The 27124-nt window shown below is 41.3% G+C and overlaps 1 protein-coding gene across 2 annotated transcripts in view; it reads left to right on the top strand.

Annotated features, from left to right (window-relative positions):
• The window catches only part of SMYD3 (SET and MYND domain containing 3), a 612222-nt gene that overhangs the window by 502123 nt on the left and 82975 nt on the right, over positions 1-27124 (top strand). For both annotated transcript variants that reach the window (XM_075924904.1, XM_075924902.1), the window contains exon 8: positions 6118-6228. In XM_075924904.1, coding sequence (XP_075781019.1) covers positions 6118-6228 — 111 coding nt within the window. The remainder of the gene's footprint in view (positions 1-6117; positions 6229-27124) is intronic.

The raw sequence follows: 27124 nt of genomic DNA, 5'->3' as shown, positions 1-27124 counted from the left end.
AAAACTTCAGAAAGCATGTCCCATACTTCCTCCCTCTGGGTATGTCTACACTGCCACCCTAGTTCAACTAGGGTGGCTAATGTAGGCATTCGAAGTTGCAAATGAAGCCCGGGATTTAAATATCCTGGGCTTCATTTGCATCTTGCCAGGCGCCACCATTTTTAAATCCCCGTTAGTGCGGACTCCGTGCCCGCGGCTACACACGGCACGGAGTAGGTAGTTCGAATTAGGCTCGCTAATTCGAACTACTGTTACTCTTTGTGGAATGAGGTGTACCAGTGGTTCGAATTAGAGAGCCTAATTCGAACTACCTACTCTGTGCCGCGTGTAGCCGCGGGCACGGAGTCCGCGCTAACGGGGATTTAAAAATGGTGGCGCCCGGCAAGATGCAAATGAAGCCCGGGATTTTTAAATCCCGGTCTTCATTTGCAACTTCGAATGCCTACATTAGCCACCCTAGTTCGAATTAGGGTGGCAGTGTAGACATACCCTCTCACATTCTGAAAAGCACTTGATTCTTATACTTTGGTTCCAATGCTATAGCTACCTTCAGAAATCTCACATTGATACCTCCTTTTTGTTTTGTCAAATCTTCAGTGAAAGTGTTCTTAAAATGCACAAGATACACTAAGTTATCAGCTGAGATTCCTGCAGGATAAAATATATACCAGAATGTGGGTAAAACAAAGCTGGAGATATGATGTTCTCCCTAAGATGTTCAGTCACAAATTTAATTAAAGCATCATCAGCATGGAAGAATGTCCTCTGGAATAGTGACCGAAGCATAAAGGGGCATACAAACATTTAGCATATCTGGCAAGTAAATATCTTGCAATGCAGGTTACAAAACTGCCATAGGAATGTCTGTTCTCACTTTCAAGTGACATTGTAAATAAGAAGCAGGCAGCATTTTCTCCAGTAAATGTAAACAGACTTGTTTTGTCCCAGTAACTGGCTAAACAAGATATAGGACCGAGTTGACTTGTAGAGTCTAAATTTTACACTGTTTTGGTTTTGAATACAGTTATGTAACAAAAAAGTCAACATTTATAAGTTGTACTTTCATGATATAGAGATTGCATTACAGTATTCATATGAGGTGAATTGAAAAATACTATTATTTTATTTTTTTACAGTGCGAATATTTGTAATAAAAATAATATAAAATGAGCTCAGTATACTTAGTATTCTGTTATAATTAAAGTCAATATATTTGAAAATGTAGAGGAACATCCATCAATATGTAATAGATTTCAATTGATACTCTATGGCCTAACAGTGCAATTAAAGCTATGATTAATCACAATAATTTTATTAATCGCAATTAATTTTTTTAGTTAATTATGTGAGTTAACTGTGCTTAATGGACAGTCCTAATTTAAACATTAAAATCAGTACCAAATAGATAATTTTTCTATTTAAAGCAGTTTCTATAACATTTATTCTAGAATGCTCTCACTTTAGGGTTGTCAGCACAGATAGTCAGTTGCTAGGAAGCTAGAATGTGAATATTAAGGATGGTAAGAAGCAGGTAATTGACTAATCATGTAGTCGATATTTGTATCGACTACACAGTTAGTCAATAAGGGATCTCGCTGCGGCTCTGCAGTTTAAATATAATAGGAGCCAGGAGCGCAGGCATCCCGGCTCCTATGACATTTAAACTGCAGAGTTGAAGCGAGTGTAGGTCCCACACCTGGCTCTTACTGCATCTAAAATGCAGAGGTATTGGGGGGGTAAGTCTGAGACCCGGCACAAGCCAGGAATGAGTAGTCCCAGCGCCCGCCAGGTCTTGGACCGCTGCGCCTCTGCCTCCACGGCCCCATCTCCCTGTCTCCGCCCCACAGAGATGGTACTGAGGGAACTGGCTTTTAAGTCAGCTCTCCCCAGCATCGGCTCCTCCTTCTCCCCCTTCCTCCTTGTGAGTAGTTGAGTAGTGTCTCAATTACCTGATAAGCCTAGGCTTATGGAGTAGTCGACTACTCGCTTACATACCTAGTGAATACACCCTCTTTTAGTCTGCCATGCACTAACTGTCCATGTGCACCAGGCTGTCATGTATTAACAGTGTGTTAATGCACTTGATCTGGTCCCTTTTCAAAGAGGACTAGATCAAAGTATATTTATAAACAGTGTGTGTCAGTAGGATGGATATGAACAGTTGAGTGGTAGATTCACACGCTAGCTTACTGCAAACTAAATGTTTGTATAGCCAAGTCCTTAGAGTTTTAAGCAGCAGACACGGAATTCCTAGACTTGTTGGAAACAGAGATTTGAATCCCAGAAGAGTCAGTTCACTCTGCACCTTACTGATGAAGATGATCAGTTGGGTTGCATACAATATGTGAAGTTCTTTTTGCTATGATATTAAAAACCAGTGGCTGGCCTGTGCCCCAGATTTGTACTGTCATATGTGTTAACGATATTTAGAAGAAAAGTGCCCTTTGAGGAAATTGAGCCATCTGGAAGAATCTCTCTCACTTTTTTGAAGATTTGAGTTTGTATTTCATTCCATTGTGATTTTGGTCCTAGTAAAACTCCTATCTTCCCCTTGTGACCTGTCTCCCCTATTGTTTTCCTCATCTCCTTTCCGTCTATTGGGCTTTGCTGTTGCTGCACACAGCTTTACCTCGGGTGTAATTAGGAGCACAGTGAAATTGACTGAAATCCTGATGTTTGACACGTGGGTGTTGAGCACCTCTGAGAGCAGGACATGCCCTATGCAGAGCAGAGCAGCCGTAATGGAAGAAGCAGAGGTGGAGAGACAGCAAACAATGTCTGGGAGCAACTTCAGATCTCCCTCTGCCGAAGCAGGAGAGAGAGAGGCTCTCCTGCTCTCTTGACCCTAATTTGTACCAGACTTCCGAGCATAATTGAGTCTAATAAGAGGAAGAAGGAGACGATGGAATTCAGCTGTGGAAATTTCAGTCTGTATGTCTCTAATTATAACTTAGGATATAAGAGTCTCTCCAATTTGCTTCCAGTCACTCATGCCCAATTATAGTACCTTCTTCCTTCTCCTTCACTGTCAGTTTTCGCATTGATTTTCTCGGCTCTTTTGTTACCTTAGGACAGGCCCTAAGCATTATGTAAATTTTTTGCTTACGTTTTAATTTCAGTTTTGAAAGAGAGAAAATAATGACTAACGATGAGGCGTGGGGAAAAGAGATTAGAAAATAGAAATCATTGACTTAGAGACTGAAGTGATAGAGAGAGAAACTGGACTATCAGAATCATTTATTTTCTGGCACGTTTTTCAAACAGAGAGAGAAACCTGTGCCAGAGACTACCGCCAATGCTTCTCTTTTCTTAAGTAACCACTTCAAAGTAGCTGCTGTGTTTCCATTGTAATTTTAGAAATTCTCATGTCCAGCCCACAGTATGTATATGACAGATTTTCAACCATGAAAACATGTCTCTATAGTACGGGTTCAACCTCTATGGGCCAGACTTCTATAGTCCAGCACGATCTGTGCTCCAGCATCCTCGTGGGTGTCCTTGGGACAGAGCATTCTTGAGGAAGAACCAGACATCTTTCTCGGCAACTCCTCCCAGAGCTTTCGGGGTGCTGCAAACCCAGGGAGGTGAGCGGGGAGAGGCAGGGAAGGGAAATGCTCAGGGGAAGAGGCAGTGTGGCTATGGAGCCCCACGGCCAGGGGCCAGGAGGGTAGCCCCACAGTCTGAGACTGGGGCCGGGAGCATGGCTCAGAGCACTCCCATGGGGCTGCACGCCTGGGGCGCTGCATCTTCCCCTGAGTGCCCACCCCCGTGCTTGGTTAATGGTAGCTTCTCTGCTGACACAGGAGCACAGGCCAGCTGCCAAAGGGCTCAGGGTGCTCCTGGACCCCAGCAGTGGGGCTCCTCACCCACCCTGCCTCCTCCCCTGAGCACCTCCCTAGTCCCTGCTTGGTTAGTTCTGGCCAAAGTGAAGCCCAGCAGCGAGTGGCAGCAGCGGGGCCGGCATTGGCCTCCCCATGTCCAGCATATTCCCTGGACCTGTCCCAAGAGTGCCAGACCAGGAAGGCACAGCCTGTACTAAGGCCCATTAACGGGTATTTATTCCACTGCACTTTTTAAATACAATTAAATGATGGGGTCTGGGGCCCAGATCCTCAAAGCAATCACTGGGTGCAGTAAAGCTTTGGCCAACCGAATGAATGGTGTAATTAAGACTGTACATCCTACACACAAAATACCATTAAGTCAACATTTGATGAATGTGAATATTTCATAATTATGTACAAGTTAAATGAGCCTTGCATCTAATGAACAGATCCAAAATTAAAATAAGTGTAAGAGACAGACTTTAATAAAAGGTTTTTATGTATAACTGATTACATGATTAGTGTAGCCTTAGTCACTGGGAGAGTGGTCATGTTTTTGCACATTACATTATCATTTTCCTATTCAATCAGGTGACAACAAAATCCTCTATTCGCTTAGGGCTCAATCCAGCTCCAACAGAATTCAATGGAAACATTCCCATTGATTTCAGTGGGAGCTGGATCAGACCCTTTAACTGCACAAAAAATGATGGGTTTCAAAGCTCCATTTCATATGGATTATTAATCCTTCTGGTCAGATAGTCATCCACAACCGGTGCTGGATTTGAACATTATATCGGCCTAGCAAAAATTGATTTCAGTTTCATTCCTATGGTGAAGTTTCCTGCATCATCTTTGGTACTCTTGTCAGGAGCACAAACAGAAAGGAGACAAGGGTTGAACCTGCCTGAAAACTGTAGATGGGCAAAGTGGACATTGGTTCAAATTTAGGCTGTGCTCTGAGATTCAGATTTGAGACAGAACCACCTCTAATGTTTAGATTCAGCAGAGTTGAAAGCTTATAATCTTTTCTCTCTATATTTTGGTCTGAAGTGGAGGAATCACACATGAATGATTGTTCCCACAAGATTTCTGTTATCTTGGACCACCTTTTAGCCAGATTAGGTCTCTCTGGCTCGTGGCTCTTGTACATTTCAAAGGAAGAGGCGCAGAGGGGAACCTGTACATGTTGGGACCCAACTGCTGCACCTCTTCCCATGAAATATACAAGAGCTGCCCACGGCTCTTGTACATTTCAAAGGAAGAGGTGTAGCTGGGAACCAGCGAGAGCAGAGACCATGCCGCTTCCCCCACTATGCCTCTGCCTACCTTGTCCCTCCCTCCGCCCCCCCCCCCAGAAAAATATGGTACTGGGGGGGAACCATTTTTTAAGCCGGCTCCCCCCAGCACCAGTTCCTGCTTCCCACCTCCTTGGTGCCTCTGATACAGAGGCAGCAAGGGAGGGGGAAGCGACTAGTCGAGTAGTGATTCAACTATCTGCTAAGCCAAGGCCAGTGGTCCCCAACGCGGTGCCCACGGGTGCCAGGATGCCCACCAGGGCATTTATGTGTGCCCGCCCAGTGACCAGGGCCGGCCCGAGCCATTCTTGCGCCCCGGGTGCCCAGCGCATGCTCAGTGCCACCCCCGGGCACGCGGCGCATGTGCGGCCCTGCCCCCGGGCGCCCAGCAGCCCCAAAAGGTTGGGGACCACTGGCCTAGGCTTATCAGGTAGTCGACTAATCCAGATAGGAGTTTTTTAATTTATTTTTTTTTGGTAACAATGAAACAGTGCTTAACTATTCCAATGACTGGTATCATAGACATACTAAAAATAGTGAGATAGGATTGAAATAAAACTACTCTATATAGGATATATATAGGATAGAATATATATCCCCAAATACAAGTGATATCCTTTCATTAGAGTATTTTAGACACTTAGATGGTGCTGGAGTCCCAGATTACAGTTTGCAACTTATAGTTAGAGTTGGTCAGAAAATGGACTTTCCATGCCATGGGAAATTTGGATACTTCAACACCTATTTTCATCTCAAAATCAGGACAAAAAGTTGAAGAATTAAAAATGTTTGCAAAATAAAAGTTCTACAAAAACGTTTGATTTGTCAGTGTTGCCATGAAAAAAAATTCAGATTTTCTCGGTTGGGACATGTCCGCTTATATGAAACCAGATTTTGTGACAGGAACATAGTTTGGTAAATTTTTTTTCAGTCAGCTTTACTATACTGAGTTGTTGTTAAAGTATAACAGTTCTGGTTTTTTTTGTTCCACATAGCTCACTATCAGCTATATTGAATCACTGATGCCCAGCAGTGAGCGTAAAAAGCATCTGAAACGCCAGTATTGCTTTGAGTGCAACTGTCTTCGGTGCCAGACACAAGAAAAGGTAAGTTGAGTAAAATCCTAGGCCATCGAAATATAATTTCCCAAGGCCTGTGGCCAGTAGCCTTTTCGATTTGTAGGGACTTATCTTTTGTGACGTGTACTGTCAGAATCCAGAACCAAATGGTCTCTGCTCTCAGTGCTGTTGATGTTCCTCTGAAAGACAAGTGTGAATGAAAGAAAAGCAGGCTAAGTAATCTACCTGATAAGCAACCTTATTTGCTTACTAGTGAGTCGAGTGACTGACTGACTAGTGACTGAGCTATTATGTCTAAAAGAAAATTATGGCTCTGAAATGAAAACAGTTGTATGATTTTAGGAAGCTCTATGTCTGCACTAGCTCTAAAACTAAACCAGTTTTGGGAGAAAAAAAAATTCACAGAAGTAAAATCTTGAGATATACTGATCACCTGCTGCACCCACTGGAGGCAGAATTTGCTCTGGTGTTGTGCAGTTCAGTTCCCAGCTTGCTCCACTCCTCAGCCGTCTGCAGGAAAGTTCCGTTAAGAAGGTTGGAGGTTGTTTGTGGAACACTGGGGTCATTAAGCTATCACAGCATTACAACTGTGTTTCAGGCTGCTCTCTAGAAGGGCACAAACAGACCTCTTGAGTTTGGTTCTAGCATGGTTTAATAGCTGTACAGTGTGTACGCAAACTGGGTTAGCCCCTTGTCATGAGATCTTGTGGAATATACAGAATTAGTCTCTCTGTCATGGTGTCCTCTAACTAAACATGGATTTTAAAAAATAATAATACCGGCTCTGAGTCCCTTTCTTAATGTTGCTATATGCCTTCCCAACAGATCAGAGATGTGCGTGATATAAAGTGAGGCAAACCTGATTCTAAGGAACAAGATGATATAGTGTGTGATCCAAGAAGTAGTATTTACTATAAAAATAGAGAAATTTAAAATGTACATTTCAATGATGTACTGCCTCTGGATACCAAGTGTGAGAGAACGGAGGGGTGCCAGAGAGTACAGTGCCCCTAAAAGCATGCCAAGTTGCCAAGTCCTTGAAAAGACGAAGAAATCCTATGGCACTCCAGCTAGCATTTCAAAGAAAAGGAATTGTAGCAGAGTTATTTGCATGTGGTGGGCCATAAACTGCATTCTGTTCATGCAGAGAACTCCTTGACATCAGTGAGAGTTTGGCATGTGTGCTGATATCAATGTATAGCTGTAATGTTGGTCTGATATTGCAAACAGGAGAAAAAAAGGAAGCAGCTAGGTTTCTTGAGTGCCATAGCATTTGATAATTGTTTGGGAGGCCTGAATCCAGTACATTTATGCTATAGTGGGTATAGCCACGTAGAGCTGGCAGCAGCCAGGGCCAGGTTCAATATCCCTTTTCATCCATCTCACACAGAATCAGTTCGAGCCACCACCCAGTAGCATGGGAAATTCACACACCCCTGGGCACTTCTGAGAGGCAATGTTTCCCCACTCACAAGCACAGAGTCTGAGTGTAGAAAAGAAACTTTTAATGAAAGAGAGAGAGAGAAGTCACATGGCATTAACTTGGGAAAAATACCATAACTAGAGTTCATAACCAACTCATGAGTAACCATCCAGCTCAAATGGATTGAGCAATGCTTTTGCCTCTCAGGCTCACTAGTCCAATGATGTAAGGGTCCCATTCACTTACCCAAACTTTCTCCGTACCCCACTTCAAACGCCCCGCTTACAGCTCTGTCCAGTCAGTGCGGATCCTGACACATCACCCTGATGATTCCACTCATTGATCCTGAGTCCATGCCACCTTTGTGCTGCTCCTGTGGGCTGCTTGCTCCACCAGCTGCCCTGCTGACCGCCTGCCACTTCTTCTGCCGGCCGCATGCTGGTCACTCCCTCCAGCCATCCTGCTGGTCGCCTGCTGCTGCTCCTACCGACCGACCGCTGGTCGTTCCCATCAGCCGCCCTGCTGGCCGCCTGCCGCTGCTCCTACTGGCCACATGCTGGCCACTGCTCCTATCAGCCACCCACCGGTCACAAAGCGTCTGGCTCCAGGCCAAACCAGTGACTTCAGCTCTTAGCTACCATCTAGGCTTGCCAAAAGATTCCACCTTCCACTGGAATAACAGAGAGACTCCTTATGGAGTCTGCTTTAGGTCTATCCTTAGAACAGCGGGGAAAAGGAGACAGGTTGAACCAGTCTTACAGCTCACACCTGGCAGGCATGAAGTAGGCTGGCCCAAGCCCTTTCCTCCCAACTCATCCACTCAAATCTGGAAGCGGGAGGCTTGTTCATCTGGGACCCTGTACAATGATGGTGTCTCTCCTACAAACACTGGTGTCATATTTTACAGTTCCTACATTATGGGGTAGCATGGTTTGTGATGCCACAACAGCCACATTAGTTACAATATACCACATTCTATTCCAATAGTTCACCCTCCATCAGCCCTGTCTGAATTGGATTTACATAACCACACCCCGGACTCCTTCCCCATCCCGGCATGAGCTATATTTACATATCAACAGTTAATTAAAAGAAACAGTTTGAGTGAGCATACTCACCCCCAGGGCTGCTCTCTCCTTTCAGCTGGCTGCATCGCAAGTGGTAGTTCAGCTCCTGCTTACAGTGGGTACAGCCACGTTTATGTAAGCTGAGCGTCCAAATCCCACCTAAAAATCAAATAAGAGTCTTTTAACAGAGGCTATGAAGGAGCGTGGTAGTGATAGCAAAGAGTGCTCCCTATGTTGAAAAATAGTGAGTGAGTTAAGAAGTAAGATCTGTGGAGTATGTTGTATCATAAGTGCCCATGTGTTACACCCACTAAAGCTGAAGAGGAGTTGCATGTACTCACGTTGATGGACTAGCTCTAAATGCTCTTCAGCTAGTCATAAAATATCTCTCTTTTCCTCAGTCTTGTTTTTTTTTTTAAGTAAAACTTCTAGGAGAAAATTAATTTTGTGAAGTGTCAAATTTCCCTCGGGAAATGTTATTTCAAAATATTTTGTAAAGCCGCATCCTGACTACATTCCACAATCCTTCAATGTTTCCATATTATTACAAGGTAAAGTCCAAAGATCCAGCCCTGAGAGATGCTAAGAGGCCTCATGCCAAATTCTGAGTGGTCTCAGTTCCCACTGATGTCGCTGGGATTTAAGGGCATGCCATTTACTGTATATTAGGAAGGCACTTACTTATTGAGAACAGGTCTAGCACCTTTACAGGTGTCCTGCTGTAATGCCGTAGTTAATATCTGTTTTGAACACTGTTGGTAAATTGTGCTGACTTAGTAGGTGAAATTTCAGTTTTATATTACTCCCACTCAGCAGAACCTGGATTTCAGCTGCCAGTCCATGAAACACATGTCAGATTCATACTCTTCCTTATAAGGACAATAGTTTTATTTTGTTCTTTCAGCCATCTTCTCCTTCTTTGGGATAGACTAGAATTAGATCTATATTAGTCTGTGTGCTTGTTGTACTAAGAAGCTAATAGAATGAATTCATACCTTTGATTCTTAGAAAATCAAGTGGTAATCAATTTTCCATCACCTTAATTTTCTAATTATATCTACATTCAGAGAATAACCATATTACTCAGTTGCTCCATTGCTTTTGTGCATGCATCAGTCATGTAAGCATTATCTAAAGTTTCTGGTGAAAATAGTTTTCTTAAACAGTAATGCTTTAGTCATTATCCACCATCATGATTTTGGATTCAGGATGACTAAAGATCAAAATTGCATGGCTTATTATAGAGAGTACTAGTAACATCTCTGCAGATTATTAAACACAACCATGAAATAAAATCAATTTTATAAATATCTGCGTAGCCAACTTGGAAGCTTCTCTCTCCTGTGTTACTGTTCTTTACTTGCTACTGGAAAACCAGCAGATGTGCTAATGCTCCAATTGCCATCAAGGAGTTGGAAGTGACAGGTGGGCTGTGTCTAGACTGGCAAGTTTTTCCACAAAAGCAGTTGCTTTTGCAGAAAAACTTGCCAGCTGTCTACACTGGCCGCTTGAATTTCCGCAAGAACACTGACTTCCTACTGTCTGAAATCAGTGCTTCTTGCGGAAATACTATGCTGCTCCCGTTCGGGCAAAAGTCCTTTTGCGCAAATCTTTTGCACAAAAGGGCCAGTGTAGACAGCTCAGATTTGTTTTGAGCAAAAAAGCCCCGATCACGAAAATGGCAATCGGGGCATTTTTGTGGAAAAGCGCGTCTAGATTGGTACGGACGCTTTTCCGCAAAAAGTGCTTTTCTGTTAAAACTTTTTTTAAAGAAAACTTTTCCGTTAAAAGTATTTGCGGAAAATCATGCCAGTCTAGACATAGCCATGGTGTATTAGGTGCCCCTTTATTCTGTTTCAAATTCTGGAATGGTTGAAGGTGGCTGCTGAAAAGCTCTGCAATCCAGCAGTGCAGCATAAATTCTCCCTATGAAGACCAAGGGTGTCACCCCTTGAATGCCCCTGATATGCACCAGCTTTGGTAGGGCTTGTCCCAAGAGTCTTTACATGGCCAAGCCTCCAACAAGAAAATACACTGCTGCTGTGACAGCATGGGTGGCAAGTTGTTTACAGTATGTAGATAACACTTTTCAACAATTGATTACCATACTGAGAGGCATAGAAAAGGATTTCCCTGTAAATACAATAGGAAAGCCAAAGATGCTGTTATTGCATTTTAGCTTGTAAAATATCAGTGAGTAAAAATGCAGATCCCAAGTTAGCTATTATGACTCAAGATAAGCCCTTACAAGTTTCTTCTATTGTAATTATCAGCCTGAAAAAAACCTATAGCATCTCCTTTAATTCTCTTTATAGAGAATTTTTAGCTCAGCAAAACTTGAAGGACCCAGTCTTGCAAGGTGCAAAGCATCCCTGCGTGGTACTGTGCACCTGCTGGTTGCATCTGAGCCAGTGGGTGTAGAGAAGGAACGCATAGGAATGATTCTACTTGGTTTTGTGATCCAATGGATTGGGCAGAGGACTGGTAGACAGGTGACCTGGATTCTGTTCACAGCTCCACTTGCTGACTTGGGGGGACCCTGGGAAATTTATTTAGTTCAAAAGTAGCCAAAGTTTTTCCTTGACATTATGGGCCTGATTTTCATAATTGCTGAGGCACCACCTCTCCAGCTGAAGTTGCTTTCTGTGCTCACTATTTCTGAAAGTCAGGTTTATGCTTTAATCAGGCATTAAGAATCGGGGCAACATTTACACATTTTGTTCTTACTCAGTTTCCTCGCTATTGAAATGGAGATGGTGATTCTTACTCACCTACATAAAGCACTTTGACATCTGCAGGAGAAAATGAACTATATGCAATAAAATAATGATGCCGTTACAAACTCATCATATGCAGGTTCTACTCCAAAATGATTGACTTACTATGTTTTCTTCTGTTCTACATATGGAATGATACTGCAGTTTCAGAGGGTATGTCTACACTACCACCCTAGTTCGAACTAGGGTGGTTAATGTAGGCAACCGAAGTTGCAAATGAAGCCCGGGATTTGAATTTTCCGGGCTTCATTTGCATCTTGCCGGGCGCCGCCATTTTTAAATGTCCGCTAGTTCGGACTCCGTGCCCACGGCTACACGCGGCACGGACTAGGTAGTTCAGATTAAGCTTCCTATTCCGAACTACCGTTACTCCTCGTGGAACCCTGAGGTCCTTGGGTTATAAATGCTGGGTTTTTTAATGGTACCTACCCCATTGTAAGGCAATATTATTTGTTACTTCTTCTAGCCTTTGTCTCACCTATATGGTTGTCCAGGGGAAATTCTGCAATTATTGCATTTAGAGCCATAGAAAAACTGTAGAATTCCCCCAGGACTGATATGTGATCAGATCTTCTCCATTCAAATCTGTCTTGAAACAGTTCCTTGGAAATTCTGTGGATATTACTGTTCGTTAGTTGTATTATTTAATTGTGTATTTTATGCAGTGTAATGTGGTATCTTAAAGTCATAATAAAAATTGAAACACATTTTCTTGCAGGGTCAGCCATCTGAAATTAATTAACGAGAGGATCAGTCTATAGTCAGTAAACAACAACAGAATTACTGCAGATTTACAATGGTATAATAGATCTCAGAATCTAACCATAGTGAGTCTACTAGAGCTATATACACAGGCTACGTCTACACTGGCACCCTTTTCCGGAAATGCTTAAAACGGAACAGTTTTCCGTTATAAGTATTTCTGGAAAAAGCGCGTCTACATTGGCAGGATGCTTTTCTGGAAAAGCACTTTTTCCGGAAAAGCATCCGTGCCAATGGAGACGTGCTTTTCCGCAAAAAAGCCCTGATCGTCATTTTCGCGATCGGGGCTTTTTTGCAGAAAAGAAATCTGTGCTGTCTACACTGGCCCTTTTCTGGAACAGTTTTCCGGAAAAGGACTTTTGCCCGAACGGGAACAGCATAGTTTTTCCGGATAAGCACTGATGATTTTACAGTAGATCGTCAGTGCTTTTCCGGAAATTCAAGGGGCCAGTGTAGACAGCTGGCAAGTTATTCCGGAAAAGTGGCTGATTTTCCGGAATAAGTGGCCAGTGTAGACACAGCCACACAGAGCCAGATCCTGTCCCCTCCCATTATAGCTGGGGAACTCCACTGAATTCATTTGGGTTAAAAGGGTGCAAGTCAGGACAGCATTTGGTCCATAATATTTACACACACATGTATGGGGTAGTGCTGTCTGTTTGACAAATTAAATTGTGACTCCACATAATCGTGTGATATAGTGCACCTTTGATTTCCTCAACTGTCCATCTCTGCCAGGTCTATTTCTAAGGTACCAGACAATATATGTTTTCCATCAAATGGAGCATTTTACCCCAAATAGCACAGAACAGCAGTATTCAGTCCTGCATGAACGTCAGTGTCCAATTTCTCATGACTTTTTATGACTAGATATGGGAACTTCATACATCTTAGAAGACTTCCAATATTCTAATGGCATAATCTCCCCCTTACCATTCTCCCAACCAAGCTCAGTAGTTCCCTTATGAAGGGTGTCCATTATCTAGGCTTTAGAGTGTAAGATCTTCATGTCAGAGTCTGTCTCTTGGATATTTTTATACAGCACCAAGCATAATGATGCCCTGATCTTAGCTGGGGCAGCTGCAAGTCAGTATGCATTAACATATTCTGATAGTCTCTTTGTAAGATCAACAAAGTAAGATTTAGATTCTTCTTTAGGAAGTTGGGTTACCACCACATTTAATGGCAGGGTTCATAACTAATAAAAATAATCAATTTTGACCTACACGAAAATCCAGGTTAGTCAATATAATAAGAAAACACTTTAGAAAACTTGCTCATAGAATGCTTGCTGACTGTCAGTAGTTAAGTTATTACTACTGTAATGTCTTCAGTTTGTTGAACATTTGACAGGTTTATACATTATTATTTGTTGCAGACAGTGTAAGATCAATCTTCACTATGATTCGGAAACATTTTCCTTCCTAGAAGCTGAACTCTTGGCAGAGGATTACCATTCCAGCACTCAAAAGCCCCTAACATTAATTATAATTAAATATGGGATTACAGTGATGACAAACATTTTGAATGAGGAACTATTTTTTCCTCTGTCATAATCCAAGGTATTGTCAATGTTATACGTTTTCAGCCAAGGATTTCAGAGGGATTTGTATTTACTTGAATCTCTTTGTTATGAGTCGTCCTTCTAATTGGGAGCCAAGATTTAATGTTTTAGCCTTTTTTTTTCAAATCCTTTATTTAATAGTATCGAGGTCAGAGACAATTAATTTGAAGCTGAATCCCAACTCATTTTTCCATTTGGCTAGTATTTGAAAGTTACCAGAGCTAATTATAATGTAATAGCCCCTAAGTGTTTTATTAGTTTAATCATTTTATCATTTTCCTTCAATACCCATTCACTCAGGTACTCTTAAAATTGGGTCTCCTGCACAGCAGCCAAGCCACCAACATATGAACCGTAATATCCCTTGGAAACATTTAACTGGGATTGTATCTCCATATATTTTCTCCTGTTACTGTAGAGACATTGTGTGGAATCAGGGCCCATGGCAGTTTTGACATTGACTTCAGTGGAGCCAGGATTCCATGTATTATTTAAAACACACACAGGCATATTCCACCTACTATATAATTGCTGTTGCTGAATGTTCATTATTGGTGGATTATGATGGAAACACTTTGCAGTAGCAGCACTAGATTGCTGGTACTCTGAAAAATATAGGGAAAGTTACTGTCCCTCCTTTAAGAAGCATATATTCCAGAAAAACAAATGATACTACATAATGTATCGTCAGGTTTCTTTTTGAATTGCTGTGTTCCTGCTTCCTTCCTGAAGTCAGTGTCCAGACTTTGCAAGAGGCTTTCTATGCTAATTGACATTTTTGTGTTTACTTATTTGCATTTATGTATATGTGCACTTAGCATTTTCTCCAGGCACAATGTAAAAGATGAAAACACAAAAGAATTCCAAATATATGGTGGGAGAGTAGAGAAGCATGAAACAAACAGGACTCCTGAAAACCTTCCCACTCAAAGACAGCTAAACATAACCCTCCAACCCCAAAACACAAAGTCCAAAGGAAGAAGGTCTGTGGTTCTTTGCAAGATTCTTTGAGCCTTGCTGCTAGTAATGTGTTCAAATATGGAAGGCTAGTAGGAGATAAAACAGATGACTGTTTTTCTTTTCTTCCCTTTACAAGTATGGGAATCAGAGAGCTGGACCTACTAATTTTGCAAGGGGGAAAAGAGACAGCAATTTATGTAGCTGATCTCAAGATACCACTAGCACCCCAGAATCAGAAATACGAAATACAATATTCCACATTTTTATGAGGACCAACATTCCATATTCTACCCACCCCTTCAGTCTGACAGCCTCAAGAGCTTACCAAAAGTAATCACGAGCTACTGAAATGTATCACTGGTTCCTAATCTAGATGACTAGTTGATCAACCGTTCCTCCCTTCTGCAGAGCTGTGTGGTGGTGACACAAACTCTGAATCTGTTTCTGAAACTTGACAACTAATCTAATACTGTTTTGTTTCTTTGAGGGGATCTTATCCTCTGGGGATGCATTTCAGAGCTTCCAAGGACAGAGTATTTTTCATGCCAGAAAAGACAGTGAAAGCAAAAGCACACATTTCTAATTTCTGGTCTCGGATGTGGATTCAGCCAAGGCTTAATCTCTTCAGCCTCTCAGTCCTCTAGTGTGAAGTTTCTTTGGGTTTGATCCATCTTTGGAAATTACAGGTTTTCCTGATCAAAGCCTGGGCCTGCAGACTGTGTTAGACCTTGTCAAATGGATTTGGATTCCTCTCACCACAAAAGCCTACCTCTCCTGATAGTTTCAAGACTTATTGTCTGCATGGGCTGTGGTCACAATGGGCATGGGTCCATTGGACAATCTTGGTGGCTCTCTTGGGTTGACAGAGCACACAGACAATGTACTACAGTTCATATAAATAGCCTGGAGTTTAGAGCAGTCTGCCAGAATTTGTTTATATTCGGGGACACTTTAACAGGGAAACTAGCATTAATTCAGCCTGACAATTTCACAGTCATAGGGTATCTGTATTGCCAAAGTAGGAGTTGGAGTGTAGCTCTCTCCTGGGAATCCAACCCTTTTTAACTCATCTGGGAGGAAGAGAATCTCATTACTTTCAGAGCCAGCCATCTAGAAGAAAATGTAAATCATCTGACAGATGCTTTAAGCAGAAATGCTTTCCTGCCAGGGGGCTGGAGCCTGGTTCTATCAGTGTTTCAGGCTTTAGCGGCGAGAGGTAAGCTCCCACCTGACAGTCTGGTTCTCTTCTGAATGTCCAGTTCCCATGACACTGCAGTCAGCACTAATTATTTTTATGTTCGTTACTATTTCTAGTGTTAACCATCCCTCCTGCACTGAACAATACACGGGAAAAAACCAGGCTCCTTCCTGGAATGCAAGAGATCAAACCCATCATATGAGAGATGGGGTACAGTGAGAAAACCAGAAGTTGTAATTTGCAAAGATAACACTAGCTCTGGTAAATGATCTTTTGGATACCCTTCCTCAAGATATTTTGGTTCATGAATCTCTGCCAGATATGCATTCAACCCTGTGGTTTCTTTCCCAGATCCTAAGCCTAACACAAACTCAGATACTCCATCTGAATATCCAGTCATTAGATGTCATGGAGTGACATGAGAACTTAATCTTGCTTGGTGAAGGCACCTCTGGAAAGGTTATTAGTATGCAGAAAACTAAGTCTCTTTAAACCAAGTCTATAAAAATGTCATAGTCTGTTGAGAAGCATAACACCTTCATTTTGCTCCCTTTCCCGTGCTCTTGCAGTTTCTAAGAGGGTTTTTCACAGAGAATTACACAGAGCGCACTCTACACTACAAGTTTTTTCGGCAGAAAATATGCTTATGAGGAACTCATTAGCATAAGTCATGACATCATTAGCATATTTTCTGCCTTTTGCACAAAAAGGAGCAGTGTAGCTGCTTCCGTTTTGCGCAAAAAAATCCATTGGCTATGTCTAGACTACACGCCTTTTTCAAAAGAGGCTTTTTTGAAAGTTACTTTTGAAAAAGCCTCTTTCGAAAAGGAGCGTCTAGACTACAATTAATACTTTTGAAAAAGAGCGTCTAGACTACAATCAGTACTTTCGAAAAAGCAAGCCACTTTTTCAAAAGAGCGCACCCCAGCAGTCTTGATGCTCTCTTTCGAAAAAGCACAGTTTACATTACATAGCACCTTTTTTTGAAAGAGCACTTTAAAAAAAAAGCGTTATTCCTTGTAAAACGAGGTTTTCCGCAGTCGACAAAACCGCCACGTTCTTTTGATTTACTGTCAAAAGAATGTGGCGGCAGTCTAGACGTAGGTAAAGATTTTTTGAGAAAAGGCCACTTTTAAAAAAAAATCCCTGTAGTCTAGACACATCCATTTTGTGCACGATCCTTATGCCTGTCCCTTATGCCTGAGACAAAATATCCATTCTTAGAGCCATTACTGGGCTCCATGAAGGGGCCATCCCTCTGTGTCTCACTATGTCAGGCTGTCAGGAAAGCTCCTCTTCTTTGAACTTTGGTTTATAATGGCTTATGCAGACTCCCTTATGGACCACTTTCTCACATTTCTCTGAAACTAGTTACCCTTAAAGCTCTGCTTCTTCTAGCTATAATTTCTGCTATGTGAACTGGAGAATTGTCCAGTTTCAGGCCTGTTTTTTCAATAAGTTAAGGTGGTTCCTCATCCTTTCTTGCCAACTGCAGCTCATCTCTTTTTCCCGGGTAATGGTATGTTTCGCATTCATGTCCAACGTACTCTAAACCCTTTGAGAGAAAGTTCACCTCCCTAGAAGTGAAGAAAGCCATGACATTTTATCTTAATAGGATGAAAAAGTCAAGGTCATGCTTCAGTGGAGGAAATCTGCAAGGCTGTAATCTAAAAATTAGAAATAGTGGACTAAAGCATTCCTGAATTAATTACTTTGCTACAGCTGATGCCACTATTGGGCTCCGAATTTTGCAAGCAGTTTTGCTTCCTTTAGGTTCATTTCTATCTGAGTTTATTTGTATAGTGCTACTCCGAGTCAGGCAGTCAAAAATAATTCCCTTTCCCCTGAAAATTCCTCTTCGTCCGATATAACCAAAGATGTTCTATTTTGCTTCCCTCTGATGGACTTCATCTCTACTTGTTCTCTTTTGTTCATGTGTATGTCTTGCTGCAAATTTAATATTATTTTCTTTTGAGTACAGTGCTGTGATGTAAGAGAATCGCTAATTTTCTTTGCACTATTACCTTATGTGAAAGTAGTAGAAATAAGGTGCATATATAGCATAAATAAGATACTTTTTAGAAATGAATAAATTCCGTTAATTGAGTTTATCTTTGCAATTTACAAAATAAATACAACCATTTTACCTATATTGATATAAATACCCAATGCTGTCATGGTCATGCTATATTTCAAATCTGAGACACTATTGCAACTCTAGAGTAGTTCTATAAATTACTTTGGGACTTAATATCTAAATAATTTTTGCTCTATCAAGCCTATAGTCTGTATGTTTATAAAGTCAAAGTGTTTCCTATTTCTGAATTCAGTTGATAATATATTACGCTCTTTTTAGAAGAAAAGTAATGTAGAACACCTATAGTAAATACCAGCCTCTACCACAGTCAAAAGATGATGTTTATATACTATCTACTTTGCAACAAGACTGTTAGCCAGAACACAGGTTATAATGCAGATAGGCCTAGCTATCTCTCATATAAGGCCAGTCTTTTCTTCCATAAGTAACAGAAGTACTTTCCAATAAATTTCTTCAACTCTCTAATCGTCATTAGTGCATAAACTATTACAAAATTGAATGACCATGCAAACTATTGATTTAAGAAACAATATATATGCTGGACGCTTGCCACCTTGAATACTTATTAGTATGTTGTATCCTTTGCCTTTACACTTTGGCTTTTATCCTTTTAGACTGAGTTCTGTGGGACTTTTTACACGGAGTTTGTATAGGGTCTAAAATACTAGACCTCTGGGCCTGAGCTATGGAAGTCTAAATAATAGCAATGATAATGTTTACAAACACACACTAGGAGATGGTATGGATTATAGGAAAGCATTTATTGCAAGCAAATTTATGAGTAATCTGAGAGAGCATGAATTTTAGTTAGTCTAACTAAAAATTATTGAAGATAAAAAAAGACAACACAGCATAGATAGTCCAAGTTAAAACAGAATTTAGTTCCCGTACTCAAGATTCTGTAGTTCTGTCAGTAGAATGATATTCTAGAAGTGGAGCTTTAAGAAAACAAAGATATTTTTAGCCATTTAAATCTACTGATGACATGAATTTGGTGGATAAGGGAATTCTTTGGAGGCTGGAGCCACTTAGTAATCTATAGTATGTGTCAATACAATCTTGGAGTACTTGAGTTGCAAATCTAGTTTTAGGCTCCTGTAGTTATGATAAAGGAGCAGTACTTTTCTAAACACAGTGCTCTAAGACTGCATAGTTGTGGAATGATGGTGTACTGTATTATCAACTGAGATGCCTAGCTTCAGAGCCAACTGTGTGACTCTTTGGTCTTGTCTCAGAGGACTCTGGGATTGTTTGAGACATCGTGTAAGTCTCACTCTGAGGGACGTGTACTTAAATTTCCTCACAGAATACCTGTTAGAAAGACTTTGAAGGGTGATGCCAAACTGACAGATGACAGCCAGGCAAACATATAGGAAATAAGTGGAATTCAAGTATTGACCAAACTGTAACTCAGCTAGGGTTTAATGAACATTACTGAGCACAGAAGTTCATTTATAATTACTTTATCAAACTTAGAAGTATTTTAGTAGCCCATAAATTAAATTTAAATAAAATATAAGTTTTAAAATTAATATAAACCAATTTAAATAAACTTGATTTGAGCCCACAGCAGTCTGGCATGTGGCTTTAGTTCTGTGTTTATACAGTATTTAGTACAGTGGTCCATAATGAGGGTTCCTAGAGGCTATAATAAATAATAATAATTTCTGATAAGATTGAGCATTAAGAGGAGAAAATACTGAAATATGATTTTTCAGCTGATAGTAAAATATGGTAGCTATTGTCCATGGAAGGACTATTTGAGGAATTTTTGCAGTGTATATTTGCTTTCATCTATGTAATCAGCAGCTTATAATCTATATTAATACATATGTTACAAATAAATACAGTGCACAGTATAAAAGTGCTAAAAGTATTGTGTGGGGAAAACTTAGCTAATAGCCTGGATTTAATTTTATAGTAGTTTGCTCTGTATTTTTCTAGGAGATGCACGAAACGAAATACTAAACCAATTAATATGCAGTTTTAATTTAATCGAGAAACATTACAGGCTTGACGAGTCTTCATGCAGTTAAGCTGGTCACCTAGATTCAGGATCTCCTTCTCCAAGGGGTGGCTGTCTGTGGAGACATTACAGAATTGATGCATTTCTTGGCTGGGAAAGAAAAGCTGATGGTTTTTGGAGCTTTACATTGTGCCCAATTCTTAGAGCGGTATTGAGAGTGGATCTGGTTGGTCAAACCAAACAAAGGAGCATGACTGTGGAATTCCTTTACTAAAACTACCTAAAAGCAAACAACAAAATCTCCCTCTACCCCTCAGGTTTCTTCTCCTCCATCTTTCTGAAGCTAGCGAGGTCTCTACTTCTAAAGACCAGTTTGCATTATTTTTGCCATCTGCATGTTCACTTCAGTGCCAAAACCTTAGGTCCTGTCCAGAGGAACCTTTTCCCTTCCAGAAAGATCACCACCTTCAGCTGTGATTTCTTGTAGGCTTCTTCCTGTTGTGGGGCCTGCACATTTCCCTCCAGAGTCTCCCTCTAATTTTCCCTGTTGTCTGAAGAGAAAGCTGAGTTTATGTAGTCCCTTCTCCTAGCATGCTTTGCTTCAATCCAAGACGAGAAACTAGCATTTGTGTTTGTGACAATTGAAGCTTAAGCCAGTGATCTAGTTGGGAGTCTTTGGCAGTGGTGCTGGAACAATTTGTATAGTGGGAGTGCTGAGTGGCATTCAACCAAACTGTGAACCCCTCAATATGATGGAAACCACTTCAAGAATGGGGAGCTGCTGCACCCCTAGTTTCAGCAGCTATGGTCTTTGAGAAATTTCTTCTAAAGCCATTGTTGCCAATTGGGCCTATATTTAAATAAGGAGTCCTGTCGGTTTTACAAAGCAACAAATGACAAATTCTGAAGAAGCTGACCAACAGAATGTGGTTACTAAACAGTTTTTTATGGAAAAATGATCAAAATGTGATCCCATCACAAAACACATTTCTCACATATACTGTGACTGAAAACTCACTTTTAAAAAATCCACATTTTTGCAACAACTCACGGGTTTTTACCTTAAAAAAAATCACTTTCCATTTTTTGTTCAAAGTAATGAAAATGTGAGACAATTTTTTTTAAATCGAGTAACTGGCAAGGTATGATTTCTTTTTTCCTCTGTTGATCAAACTTTTTAAACTCAACTTTACCTGGAGGCTTTGTCTACACTGCATGCTTGTGGAAGAGATCTTCTGCAAAAACTTCTTGCACAAAAGCACGTCCATACCTCCAAAGCGCATCGCAAAAGCAATGTGCTCGTGCACAAGAGAGCGTCCATACTTCGTGGACACTCTTCTGCAAGAAAGTTCTGATTGCCATTCACAGAATGGCATCAGAGCAGCTGTGCTTTTTGTGATAGGCTCTTTTTGTGCAAGAAACCCCTGTTGAGCAGCCACACACACCTTTTTTCACAAGAACTCTTGCGCAAAAAGGAGTTATTCCTTATGGGGAGAGGAATAACTCTACCGGCAAAAGCCCTTTGTCCTGTCTATTTACTGTATTTTTTTTTTTTTGTGCAAAAATGTGCTCGAAGTGTAGATGCTGTTTTTGCGCAAAAACCCTGTAGTGTAGACATAGCCAAAGAGAGAATGTGTGTGTATGTATAGATCACAAGAGGAGAGTTCATTAATATGCTCACGTGATTGAAAGGTTCATTTAATAGCACGTTTAAAAAGAAATATGGACATTAGGCTCGTATTCCTGGCTATGTTCCTTGCTCTTTCATATTTCATTCTGACCAAAAAACAAACCTAGAGAGGCTTTTCTATATATAAGATATGAGCAGGTTAGCGAATTACAAATATCAGATCCTTCTGGCCACAAACTCACCACCAATTAATTCAAGCATTAATGGTGAAATTTCATTCCACTCTCCATAAAATTCCAAGAAATTCTCTCGTTGCAACATAACATCACTTCCATGCAAATTTTATACTATTTTTTTCTCATAGATTGTTCCTATCAATTTGCTGTATGCTGTACAGTTGCATGATTCAAGACTGCAAGTTCTACTGACATTCAATGCAGCTTGTGCTCATAAGTCAGTTAGGGTACATCTAGACAGTGGAGCTATTTCGGGATAATGGTGGTATCCAGAAATAACTACCCTGCTTTAAATGCACCCATTATTTTAAAAAAATATTTAGAAATAAGGGGCATGCTATTTCGGCATCCTTTGTTCCATGAAGGTTAAGGGATGTGTCAATATAGCATGTTATTTCAAAATTTGGTGCTGTGTAGACACGCAACATTTCAAAATAATCTATTTCGAAATACAATCAGAATAAGATATGCAATTTGTGTAGTTCAAATTGTGTATCTTCTTTCGTGTTTAGGGTGCTGTGTAGACGCACCCTCGGACACTATTGAAAATCCATTTTATTTAAGTAATAGCTTCTAGTTATGAAATGTGCAGTTTTACTGTATGAGTAGGACTAATCACAGAATAATTATGATAAGTGATAATACTGAGAACATTAACAAAACTTGGAGCATTTCAGATTTTTTATAAATGGCAAATCAATGTTTACATTAGACAATAGCTATTTCCCACACCTCATGCTTATCGAACATTTATTGTTTGTTTTTCTTTTGAAACATTAGTAATGCAAAAACACAGTTATTATATAATGTCTGTTTTTTTCTCTTAACGTAAGAAGTGACTTTGTAATGCTTGTGAAAGATGCTGGATTTGCAACTGTACTGAGACTCCAGATATCTGCTTTTCACAAAATGGGTACAATGGATAGTAGTGGTCATGCAAGTTTGAACCAGTGATCAGATCAGTTATGAGGAAAAACAATATAACTTAAAGTATAAAGGATTTCTTGGTCTTGCTTATGGCTGAGGGGGCTCTGCAGGGAAGCTGTACATTCTTGGTCTTCAGTAGTCAGCCTGTAAAACTCCAGCCTCGAGCAAGGTGGCTTGAATAGTACTTCCCTGCCTGTTTTGTTCTCTGTTTTTGGTTCCTTTCTATTAGGGTTATGAATTGTAAGATAGAGTAGTGTTATGTTGAAGCCTTCCAGAAAGTGTATTTTATTTTTTCGTATGACTTCTCTCTGTGTATGCCGTAACATAACAGTATTGTGGTCTTGTAGTTATAGCACTAGGTACCAGAAGACAGGTTCTAGTCTCATCCCTGCCACACACTTCCTTTGAGATCTTGGGCAAGATATTTAGGCACGTAAATGCCACTGAGAATTTGGAATTTAACCTTTTGGTCTCAGTTTACTCACCTCTAAAATTGTGATATTAATATTTACATTTCTTGCCATGGGTGTTGTGGATTTAATTACTGTTTGTAAATGTGCTTGAGAATCTTTAGATGGGGTCTCTCTTCTAGTAATTACAAATCTGAGAAGTGTTTTTGGAAAGCAGACATCTGTTCACTAGAATTTGAAGTAAGACCACTGATTCTTTTTGCATAGGTCAAATACAATAAAAGCCATCGGCTGGTAAAATCTTTTATTCATGGTCCAGATGTGAACCCACAACCTAAAGCTCAAGACTCTAGCCCATTATCAGGTTCAGGAACAATCTAATCTCTTTGTAATGCTTGCTAAGGGAAAACAATATAGTCTAGGTCCAGACAGATCAGGATAAGCAATAAGCAGCTCGCGGGATGGATGCAGTTCACCAGGGTTAGCTGCCAGAAGCTTTATTTACTGGAGTGTCTACAGGTACAGCCATTCGCAAGTCCCATTGGCCATGGTTCGCTATTCTCGGCCAATAGGAATTGTGTGAAGTGATAGCCTTGCCCTGTGCCTCTTTCTTCATGGTGAAATGAAATATGTTCTTAATCTAGACAGAACAAGAGATCTCTAGAAGCCTATGGAAGAAGGAAGGTGAAATTATACACTGAATTATATAGGCCACAGTCCCACTGAGCTATGGATCAGCCACTCTGGTAGTTCTAAAAAGGTTGTCCCTTCTTCAATGAGTGGCACCTTCTGTCTATATACTAGACTGCCACTGTCTTCCTGAGTGATCTTGAACAAGTAAAATACACTCCGTGATTCAATTTGCTCCTCTGTAAGATAGGCATAATAATGCCTATCACACAATGATGTTGAGAGAATTATTGTTTGGAATTAGCTTTAGATGAAAAATCCTATGCAAGTGCACCTTGTGAGTATATTTCATGACTGTGGTTTACTCTGGAGGGAGTGCAACACAGCATAGAGGGCATCTGTCGCGTTGTTCATCTTAGGGTGTATCTACTTGGGGGCTTGAGTTCATGGTTTGTTTATGTGCGTCAGCTAACTTGCAGTACACAAATGATACCAGTTGTGTGTCTGCAGTATGCCTGTTCTTGTTTTCAGTTTGCATTGTGTGAACACATGGAAGCAGCTTACTGTGAACTTAAGTGATAGCTTTCTCGGAGGTATCCTATAATCCTTTGCTTCATTGCAGCATGTATTTTGGATTGTTTTTGCTGTGATGTCTCGAAAGCCAGGTTGGTTCAATTTTTTTTAATCCTGTGTCCTCCTTTCAGTACTAATTCCTGTGTGTATTTCATATGTGGTGTACGCACTCACACCACATACCTGTGTCTGAAGATTTTTAACAAACAGTATCTATTGGTCCATACAAGCACAATTGTTCTTGAGCTCCAAACTGAGGCTATAAAGGGCTAGGTTTGCCGGATGGTTTCAGGAAAAAATACCAAACCAAAAAAAAAACCACACCAGGAAGTTTGTTGAGCCAAAAAAAAAAAAAAGGACCTCGAGAGTCCTGAAGCAACACCATGGCCACTTTAAAAACCGCAGGGAAGCTGTCCAGCTCGGCACAGGCAGGCAAGATGGCGAGCCAAAAAGCTGCACCATGCGGTTTTTAAAGGGGCCGCGGTTTTGGGGGTTTTTTTTTGCTTAACAACCCTCGGGGCTGAGTGATCATGCAAAACAAACTTATTTAGACTTTATAACAGGTGTGTCTGTGAGGGTGTTCCAGTTAAATATTAGGGGGGGGGGTTAAATACTTTTTTATGAGTACACTGTCTTTGCTGAAAATACCCCAAGCTCCCAGAGCCTGCACCCCCAAATTCCCTTCCCAGTTCCCTACTTCAGCCCCCAAACTCCCTTCTAGAGCCATAGGCAGGTGTGGGAGGCGGTCTTGGACCCATTCTAGGCACCACCAAAAATTCTGCCAACCCACCCCTGGCTGGGAACTGCTCCAACCCCAGGTGGGAGTCCCCTCCCATGCCTTGCGCTCGCTAGGATCCAGGAGGTGCTGGGGAAGGGAGCCACGGCTAGGAGTCCTGCTGTCCCAGCAGGCGCAGGGGGAGCAATCGCTGGTCCCCGCCTGGCCCCAGGAAGTGACTCACTGCCGCTGCTCGTGGAGACTCTGGGGAATCTCCGGCAGGGCCAGTCCCACTGCTCCCCAGGAGCCTCTACCAGGGCAGTGCCCCCAGCCTGGCCAGGCCCTGCCTGGCCCAGCCCCTGCCCGAGGGTGGGCAGCGCTTGGGGGGCAGGTAAGAGAGACCCCGGGCGCAGTGCCCTGGTGCCCCCAGGATGCAGCGGGAGGGTTTGGCCCCAGACTGCTCCCAGACCTCCCAGCCTGAGGGATTTTAGCTGCCTTGGTTGTGTGGGAGATTAGTAATCCCCACTCCTCTGGGTTGCCAGGCTGCCTCCATATTAAGCTGGGCAGCCCGGGATTTTTGCCTCCTGGCCAGGAAAAAAATCAGAAAATACCAGACATTTTAGGTGTGCGGTATTTTCTGATTTTTTTTTTTTTTACTGGACAGGAGGCGAAAATACCAGACTGTCCAGTACAATACCAGATACCTGACAACCCTATGGACTGACACCTCTCTAGTTCCTTCTTACCATCACATGCCCTAAATTGCTATATTCTGTGTCCCCAGCTCCCTCTGTGCTGCTTCAATTTAACCATTAACCTTACTGTAAATAGTTCTAGTGTTGATTTTTTTAAAGTATTTAGCATAGTTAGTATAACTTAGTTAGCCACTGCTTGAGAGGCCAGGATGCCTGTTGACTTACAAGAGCTAAGAGTGGTCTACGTGATGCATTCCTCCCACTCATTTAATCCAGTCATACCCAGATAAGGTCAGGCAACATGACAATTACATAAACAAATAGAGGAGGGAGGCAAAATCCCTATGAAACAATGAAAGTATCAAAGCATCAGAAGCCACATAACTCTCTTGGCACATGCCTTCCAGATGTGCAGAATTCCTGGCAGACAGTCGTACTAGGCACTTCTCCATAGACCATCAGTGGGAGATGCACAGTTCCATTCTGAATATAATCTTCACCCAGTGTGGAACTCCATTCTGGGACCCATTTGGCTCCCAAACAGATAAAACATTTCCCCTGTACTGTTCCAGAGCAGCTTGTCCTCCTACCTTGGACAAGACTGCCTAAGGTATGCCTTTCCTCTGATACCACAAAAGCATTGCTGTAACAAAGGTTGGATCATTCTCATCATGCCCAGTTAGCCCATGCAATTTTTTTAACCTTCTGAAGGTATTTGATGCATTTATGTTCCATAGCTATTCAGTCTATTCACAAGCAAAGCAGAAAGCTTTCCACAAGCAAATGCTACATCATTATGTGGAGACATTTCTCTACCAAGACAGAGCAGAATCAATTTCCCCAGAATGGTCAGGAACTCCTATTAGTTCAGACTACCTGCTCACTCTCAAGATGTTGGTCCATTCTGTTGGCTTTTTATAGATATGTCTTGTAGCAATCAGAGCCTTTTATTTGCAGTTGAGGGCTATACAATTTTCACTCACCGAACAATAACAAGATTCTTGAACAAGCTCATTAAATCTTTCACACCCATGGCAAAACTAACATCACAATGGGCCCTTAATCTTGTTCTTTCAATACTTCCCAAATGTTCCTTTGCTCACTAGCTCCATGACTTATCTTTTCATGAAAGTTGATGCCTTAGTCACCATCACATCAGCCAAACAGGTGGGTCAATGATCAGATCCATTCACCTTCATCCAAAATGAATCCCCACAGTAATTTGAGTTGCACATGAACCAGCCTATCCATTGACTGTCATTCTTTCCAAAATCTTGTACTTCTGGTGACTA

This window comes from Pelodiscus sinensis, chromosome 3, assembly GCF_049634645.1.
Source record: "Pelodiscus sinensis isolate JC-2024 chromosome 3, ASM4963464v1, whole genome shotgun sequence".
NCBI lineage: Eukaryota > Metazoa > Chordata > Testudines > Trionychidae > Pelodiscus > Pelodiscus sinensis.
The sequence above is the reverse complement of the archived record's forward strand: the minus strand, read 5'-3'. Positions and strand labels throughout refer to the sequence as shown.